Source organism: Python bivittatus, unplaced genomic scaffold (assembly GCF_059951505.1).
Source record: "Python bivittatus isolate LINGU-HERP-01145 unplaced genomic scaffold, Pbiv_v1 ctg000730_np1212, whole genome shotgun sequence".
In the NCBI taxonomy this organism is placed as follows: domain Eukaryota; kingdom Metazoa; phylum Chordata; class Lepidosauria; order Squamata; family Pythonidae; genus Python; species Python bivittatus.
In genome coordinates this window covers 1,398,879-1,406,989 of record NW_028277109.1, presented here as the reverse complement: position 1 = coordinate 1,406,989, position 8,111 = coordinate 1,398,879, and the positions used below count along the sequence as shown (strand labels likewise).

The window sequence follows — 8,111 nt, the reverse complement described above, 5'->3', positions numbered from 1 at the left end:
GCGTAGTCTAGCGGGCTAGGTGAACCGGCCTTTTAACCCGGGTCTGCCAAGCGGGCTTAAAGCTGCCCTCGGATTAGAGTGCTCTGGAGGGACGGCGAAGAGAGGCCGTCAGGACGCTCGGAGGACGTCGCCAGGGCCAAACCCAATCTAGTCGGCAAGGAGGCGAGGGCGCGCGGGGGCCACGCGCCGGCGCGGGGCAGGAAGGGCCTCCAGCGGGCCCGTTCCAGACGGCGAACTGCTCCCCTTCGACTCGTTTCCCAACCAGCCGGGCGAGAAATCGCCCCTCCCGTGCTTGTGGAGGGGGGCAGAGATGTCCCTCAAAGCCTTTAAGCCCATAGCGGGTCTCCGGGGTGGGTCCCTCCTGCTGGGGTGGCGGGGCCCTGGAGCGCGGGGGAGGGAGCGAGGGAGGGGAAAAGGGAGGGAGGGAGGAGGGAGGAGCCGGGCAGGGCCGGGCCGGGCCGGGCAGGGCCGGGCAAAGCCGAGCTGCGGCCGGCTGTGGGTTGTGCAACGCTGCTCTTATAAAAGGGTCGCTGCTGCCATGGAGCCTCAGAGGCCGGGGCGGAAGCGCAGCGCAGGGCGACAGCCACGGGCCGAGGTGAGAGAAGCCGTCCGTCCTCACAGCGAGTGATGCCCTGGACAAGGAGGTTCCTCGCGGCGGGGGCGGGGAGAAGAGGGGAGCGGTTGCGGGCTGAATTCTTTGCAGTCGTTTGGCTGCCAGGAAGAGTGCCTCTGAGCGTGTGCAGAGGACATTCCTCCAATTCTTCCTGCCAGGCTTCCAGGCACCTCTTGGTTAGGGAGCCGGGGCACGGCCAGGGGAGCGCCATACCTAATGACGGGCTGAGCCCAATTTCTGGGTTCGCCCAATATCTGGAAACACAGATTAAGCCATGGGGCTGGGTTTGCATAACGCACTAAGCTGCAAAGACAAACCACGGTTAAAACTAGCCAAGCTCAGCTCTCTGTGAGAATGCCACCACAAGGTGCTTCCCTAACTCGGTTAAGCATGTCGTGAGAACACCGTGAGGCCAGGTTGCCTTTCCCAGGCCGCCCGCGTGGGTCAAGGCCATCGATGTGTGGCGCCCGAGGGGGCCAAGGCGGCCGCATGCTGGGGTGGAGGGAGGTGGTGGCAGCAAGAGCAAAGGCACTCGGCCGCCAGGCAAAGACGCCAGGATTTCATCACTCGTTCTTGACAGGGAGAGGCACTTTGGGATCCCAGCCCACCTCCCCCCTCCCCACCTGGCCACCTTGCTTTTGCAGCGGGGCAGGTAGCGCGTGCATCTGCCCCAGGGAGGCAGCCCCTCGGTGGGCCGGGAGGGTGTCCAGACAAGCCAGCATCAGCCCTGCCTGGGTCCCAGAACTGGAGCAGGACCGGATGTTGGAGCGGATCTTTTGGAACTGACAGCCCCCCACCCCACCCCATGTCCCACAAAGAAGCTGGCAATGGCAGGGGCTGAGCCCAGAGCCTCTGGCTGCATGGCCAGTGGGCCCCGGGCTGCAGCTGACCAGCATTCCCCTGGGGGACTTCCTGCATGCGCCCTGCCTCCTGCCTCCAGGGCTGGGGCGCCCAGGGGGTCGCCAGGGTTGGCAGCTCAAGCACCAGAATGGGAGGGGAGCCTCCAGGAGCCCGCCTTTGCTCTCGGGCTGGGGAGAGGGAGGGTCCCGGAGGAATGCCCGGAGGGGGGCTGTGTCTCTTGTGGGCCTGCTGCAAAGACCTCCTGTGTGAGAGAGACCGGGGGAGGGGCTCGGTCTCCGAGGGTCCAGTTTGGGCAACACTGCTGGCGGCTTTTGGTGCTTTCGCCTTCTTAGGGGTCAGCCAGCCAGGAAGAGAAAAGTGGGCGTGGGCCAAGTGACAGCTTGGGGTGACCCAGTCCATCTATACGAGGGCCGGCCAGCCCCTGAACCTGGGGGCCTGAGCAAGCTCCTGCTCAGTACCAGGTGGGGGGGGGTCCAATTCGGTCCTTGAGGAAGCCCCCTGCCCCCAAGGCCTTGGTCCGCTGGCTGGGCTCTCCGGCCCACTTCGCCCTCCTGCCCGGGCTGGGAGCCGGCTGCTGCCTGGAGTCTCCCAGGCTGCCTCCCCAGTTATGTAATGGGGATGAGTCGAGCGCAGCTGGATGGCCACAGGCCCCGGGAGGCGCTGCCTCTGCTTGCCATTGCGGCGAGGTGAAGGAACTTGCCCCAACCGTCGGCAGGGCTCATTAAGTGCGCACCACTTCACAGGGCAGCCTGGCTGGCAGGGCTACCTTGGTCAGGCTTCCCAAGCGCCTGGCCTGGCAGGGAGGTGCTCGGATGTGTCTCGGCCGTCAGCCTGTGCGCAGGAGGCAAGGGCAAGGCCAGGCAGCCGTTGGTGTGGTCCCTGCTGGGCATAACCCTGACCTCCCACGCAGGCAGCTGACGAAGCTTTGCCCCAAGCAGCTCTCTGCCTGTGCCTTCCCAAGAAGTGGAGAAACAAATGCTGGGTTTCTGCAGGAGGGGCGTGCAGGCTGCTTCCCCCGCTCTCGCTGCCTCCAGGCCCCCAGTTCCAGGGGATGCCCGGACCAGAGGGGGTTTTGGGGTGAGCAATGGCTGGATGCAATCTTGGGCTGGGGAGATTCTAGGGAGGAGCTCTCTGAAGGGTGCTGCAGCCTGACACGAAAGAACTGCACACCTGAACATATAGTACGGTAGGACAGCCAAATTGTCCACACGGGGCAAGTGCTTCCTTTTTCTTCTTTTCCATTGTGACTTTTCTTTGGCAAATAATATTGAGACAGTTCTTTTTCTTCAGAAGTGTGTCAGACACCTGGCCTCTCCACTGGCCTTCTCAGCACTGGCCTCCTTATAGGGCAGGGTTGCCATTGTCCCCTCTTCTTCCTCTTTGACCCCCTTGTCTCCTCTTCCTCCTCCCTCACCTTGCAGCCTCCTTCATCATCGGCCCTCATTTTTCAGCGGGCTCAAGGGGAAGATGCGCTCCCCCCGCATTTCTGTGTGTGGGTTTCTGTGGGTCTGGCTGCCTCTCTTCTACACCCGGTCTGTGAAAATTGACAAGGTCATTGCTGATACTAAAAGTCTCACCAAGACAATAGTTGCCAGGATCCAGGAGCATCAGGTAAGTGGGGCGGGGAGGTAAGAATTGGGCTCATAGACAGCTGCTTGAAGTTGCCAGGCTGCTGGGGCATTCTCCTCTTGCCCAGCTGGGTTTACCCAGGATCCCCTGCCATCCCTTTGGTGCTCCATGCTGATCCCAACCTGAGCGTCAGAGCTGTGCAGATCTTCCAAGGGCAACTTCATCTGCTGATGCTTTGAGTGACACCCACCCCCACCCTGAGATTTTGTGAAACAAAAGCCCACTGTGGGGCAGCCACACTTCTTTGCTTTGCCTCCTCTGGCACTTCTGGAGCTGGAGAAGTTCTGCAACATCCTTTGGCTCCTGGGCATGCCAACAAAGACTTTGCATGTTTTGAATACAGACCCAGCATTTCCTTCCAGGCTCTTTGTGGAAGCCTCTTCCAGCTACTTGATGTGCTGCTGGAGGAGGCTTCAGGGTGGTAGGAAGAGCATCCTCGAGACTGCCACACTCCCAGGTAGAATCAATCGTGTTGCCTCCACGGTGCAAAGCAAAACGCCTGGGCTGGGCCAGGCCCAGCCAGGCCTTGTGGGCTGGTTGAGCATCTTCCACACAAGAGGTGGTGGCTGCACGAGGAACCGTTATTCCGTAACTTGTCTTTCCACGCCCACACGGGAGGGTACAGGGGTGTGGGAGGGAGGCAGCCACTTAACTAGGCCAGCGTTAGGAATTCTCAGTTACCTCATAATTGCTGTGACTGTACAGCAGGAGGAGGCCAGAGATAACGTGGCTTGCCCCGCCCAAGCAGCGGGGAGGAGAACATTCAAGAAAGCTGGGAGTGCATGCAGGCCCCCACCCCACCGGCACCTAAAGGGCCTTTTTGGACAGAGCCCAGGAGTTTGCCAAGGTCAGCGTTTCAGCAAGACAAAGAGGCAGCTGCACATCCCAAAGACACGGCCGGCCTCGGGTGGCTGGACACGGGCGGGGACAGGCGAAGAGGACCAGGGTCAAAAACAGGGAGGAAGTCGTGATCCCGGCCCTAGCATCACCCCAAAGAGGGGATTTCAGCTCCAGGAAGGCACATTCAGGTGGAAAGTTTGAAGAAACTTCCTCACAGCAGGAGCAGCTGGAGGGTGGGCCCAGTGACTGGGAGGTGGGGGGGCGGCCCTTTCCAACTCTATTTGGCTGGGGGGGATGCACAGTCAGGCTCTGCTTCAACTCTGACCCATCTGCTCCTTCCATTGTTCCCCACCCCCAGTTCCCTCCCCTGAGCCTGAAGATCCATGGGCTGGACTTCATTCCCGGAGAACTGCCTGTGCAAAGCCTGGAGGCCATGGACGACGCCCTGGAGCTCTTCCACGGAGTTCTCTCCAGCCTCCCCTTGGAGGCGCCTGTGGCGCAGATCTCCCATGATGTGGAGAACCTGCAGAGCCTCCTGCAGTTGCTGGGGTCGCACCTGGGCTGCCCTCCCCACAGACCTGCCCGGTCAGATGCCCTGCAGAACCTGACCGAGCGTCTTGCCGTCTCTCCTTACACTGCAGCAGTGGTGACCCTGGACCGGCTCCAGAAGTGCCTGCAGAGCATCACCAAGCATCTGGATCATGTTCACAACTGCTAGGGAGGGGCGCAGGGGAAGCCAAGCTATGCAGGGAGCAAGCAGGTTACATCTCCGAAGCAAAACTGGGGGGCATTGACTTGCAGGTCAAAGGGCACCCAAGTCTGGTTTACAGATATTTCCTGCCCCACTGCTGTTTTTCTGGTTGCCAATCCCAGGGCAGATTTTTCTCAATTTGTGGGGTGTTACGTTGTGGGGCAAAGAACTTACCGAATATTCATGGTGGTGGGGGTGGTGATGGGGATGGTGGTGGGAGAGTTTGTCATGAAATGTGTAGCAAGGACCTCTTGCTGCCGAGGATGGGCCTTCTCTGGGGGGCTCTCCATGCTTGTGGCTTTTTACAGGACCACCCTGGATCTCGTCACAGGCAAGCGGGCCGGTGAGAATTATGGGAGGGAAAGCGCCTGGACTGAGGCTGGCGGTCAGAACTTCTGGGCAAAACCAAGGCTTGTAGACCTGGTTGGGCCCTGGAGAAGTGCAGGACTCGTCAGAGCGCTGAGAACATCTGTGCTTTGCGGGGGCAGCCCCCAGCCGCTCCTGAGCAGGGTGGGGGGGTGAAGTGAGGCAGGGCAGGGCAGGGCAGGGCAGGGCAGGGCAGGGCAGGGCAGGGCAGGGCAGGGCTCCCTGAGATTCCAGGGGGCGGAGTGGGGTGGGGCGTACCTGGTCCACATCTGACTCCTTTGGTTGGGTATCTTACAAAACAGACCGTGGGGCCAGAGGCTGCAGCACCCTCTCCATGCCTCAGAGTAGCAACTGCATTCTTAGCCCGCAGATCAAAGGGACGCCTCACCTCTTTGGAAAGCAGAAATATGCGAGCCCTTGGCTCTTTTCTCCCTTGCCGTTTAGCCAACACCCAGCTGAGATGATTCCCCCTTGTGCATTCCCTGCTCCTCTCTTGTCCCCAGACAGATGAGGAGGATCTCGGCGCCCTTTTGGATGCGGCCAGGCTGGGGACTTCTGAGGGTGCCTGGGGAGGCGGGTCGGGGGGAGGTGGCTCAGTTTCTCAGCCCTGGGCAGACCCACCAGCCAAGCCCTGCTGGAGAGGGAGAGGGCCGGAAAGAGGGGCCTTCGCCCCCTGAGGAGGAGGCGCGTGGCTAGCAAATCCAGGATAGAAGCCCCAGCGGGAGGACTGCTCTGGCCGCAGGCGGGAGGCGCCTTCAGCCCTGGAAGCCGGAAGGCTCCCTGGCGGCAGGCCCGATCCGTCCCTGCAGCCGCCCAGGCCCCTCTGCGCCGCCTGCCTCTCAGCGGCGTCGGGAGGAGGGGGTGCTGTCAGCGGAGCAACGCGTGCTTTTTGGGCGGCGGGGCTAGATGCCCTCCCTGGCAGCTGCCCCCTACCCTCCAAACGTCGGGCTCGCAGGCGGACCGGCCCCAGGAGAGGCGGGGACGGACGAGCATCTGCGGAGGGCGACCCTTAAGCACGACAACGGCGGGGGGGGGGGGGCTTCGCTGCGGAGAAGAGCGGCGCGCTGCGCACGAAGAGCTGCTGGCGCGGCTCGCGGCGCTTCGGCAGCGGCTGGCAGAAGGCGGAGAAGCCGGACTAGCCGGCGGCCCCGCGCCCGGGCAGACCGCGCCCGGCGCTTCCTTCCGGGCGGGCGCTGCCGTCGCGCTCCCCTGAACGGCGGGCGCCGGCTCTTTCGGGTGGCCCGGGGCCCAGCGCTTCGCAGCTGGGGAAGGGGGTGGTCATTCGGCGCGGTGGCGGTGGAGCGGGGGTCGCGCCATTCTTGGACTACCCACCCAACGAAGCCCTTCTTTTCTCCCCCCCCCCCCGCTACGCCTTAGAAGTGGCCTTTTTATTTATTTTCGTTGGTTTATTTTGAAAGCTGATGTTTTTCTTTCTATACCTGGAAGACTATTTATGTTTTATAAACGAACCTTCTGAACATCTGTTGCTTCACTCTGGGCTGGGCTGGGCTGGGTTGGGCTGGGCAGGGAGCTGCTCTCCACAAGCTTGGAGGGGGCTATTCCCACAGATCCAGGCAAATAAAGGAACTTGGGCAGATGTGCTGGGAAACCAAAGGACTTCCTGGGGTGGGAGGGGGCTAGATCTCCAAGGGACCCTCAAAAGGGACACACATTGATCCATGGATGGACTTTTTCAGTCTTCCACAAGCCAGTGGGCTTACTGATGTGTAGGACTTCAACTCCCAACCAGTGCCTGTGCCTACTGGGAGGTGACAGCAACCCCCTGTGCCTCAACCATCGTCAAGGGGAGGCTGGCCCAGGACCAATGGCCAAGGGCTCCCCAAGAAGCAGCCAAGAAAGTAGACCTGGTGGCACCCCCCAGTTCTGGAGGGTGTGAGACAAACTCTGGGCCAGCACTGGTAGGTCACACCTTTAGGTATGCAGCTGCACTTCACCAAAGGCACTGGCCTGGCCACCCTTCGGCTCCAGTGCAGGAGGTTTCCACATGTGTGTGTGTGTGTGTGTGTGTGAAGGGCTTCTCCACCTTTCATTGGAACCAAACGATTCAGTGCTTTAGTGGGCCTTCCTTCTTCTGGGGGGGGCACCTCCTTCAGACGCTCCGCTGGCCGCAGGTCTTGCAGCAAGGGAAGTTGCTGGCACCTGAGAAGCAGAGACTGCCCCCCCCCCCGAGGCATGTTTTGCCTTCCAATTCCTCTGAGGTCAAACTGCCTTTTGCCGAATTTACTGAGCCTGTCACCCCCACCTTTGCCACAAAGAGGATCCTGATGACACTCTGGTGCTACAGACCATCCCTTTTTACCCCAAGACGCAGATGGAGGTTTGCAGCTTTGATTGTTCCCTGTCCAAACTCAACATTCTCCACCCCAACCCCACTGGCCAGGCCAGGCGTCAGTTCCAGGTTGATCTGGGGGGCCTGGATGGCTCCCAGGGACCATGGTTCCTCTTGGCGTCTGTACCTCCCAATGGGCTTGGCTGGCCCAGGAAAGTTTGGCCAGAGTTCTGGCACCTCCTCCGGGGCTTTCCACTGGGACCCCATTGCCACGGGAACCACTGTTCCTTGCAATCAGTACTCGTGTGGGGACTTCTTCCAGGCTGTCATTCTCCACACGCTGCACAGACCAGACACTCCAGGACAGAACGACTTCTCCACCTGTATGGCCTGCTTTTAATGAGCCTCCTTCACGCGTGTCCCTGTTTTTTCAGTACTCCCTAGCATTACCAGTGCGACAGCAAACATGGACATTCCACAGAAAAGGATCAGAGAGACAATGAGTGGCCTTCATTTGTTCGTTCGTTCATTCGTTCATTCAATTTATAAGCCACCTCAGTCGCCAAACAACTCTCTCCTTGCATCAGCACAGAACAGGCCTGTCATAAAAATGGCAGTTCAGTCACGGATCGCTTTTTGGGGCTGCCCAGATGTGCAGATGCACCACTGGCTGGCTTTCCGCTGGGCCTGGCTGCCCTTTCCCTGGGGCATAACCACAGATCTGGTGCTGCCCCTGGAGAAGGTGGCTCTGATCGCAGGGC

At 60.8% G+C, this 8,111-nt stretch overlaps 1 protein-coding gene across 1 annotated transcript; it reads left to right on the top strand.

Annotated features, from left to right (window-relative positions):
* The first annotated feature begins 538 nt into the window (after positions 1-538).
* Positions 539-4,661, top strand: LEP (leptin). The gene is made up of 3 exons (XM_088129109.1): positions 539-624; positions 2,896-3,085; positions 4,302-4,661. Exons 1-3 carry the CDS (start codon positions 539-541, stop codon positions 4,659-4,661), a joined length of 636 nt encoding a protein of 211 aa, XP_087985235.1.
* Positions 4,662-8,111: the final 3,450 nt, after the last annotated feature.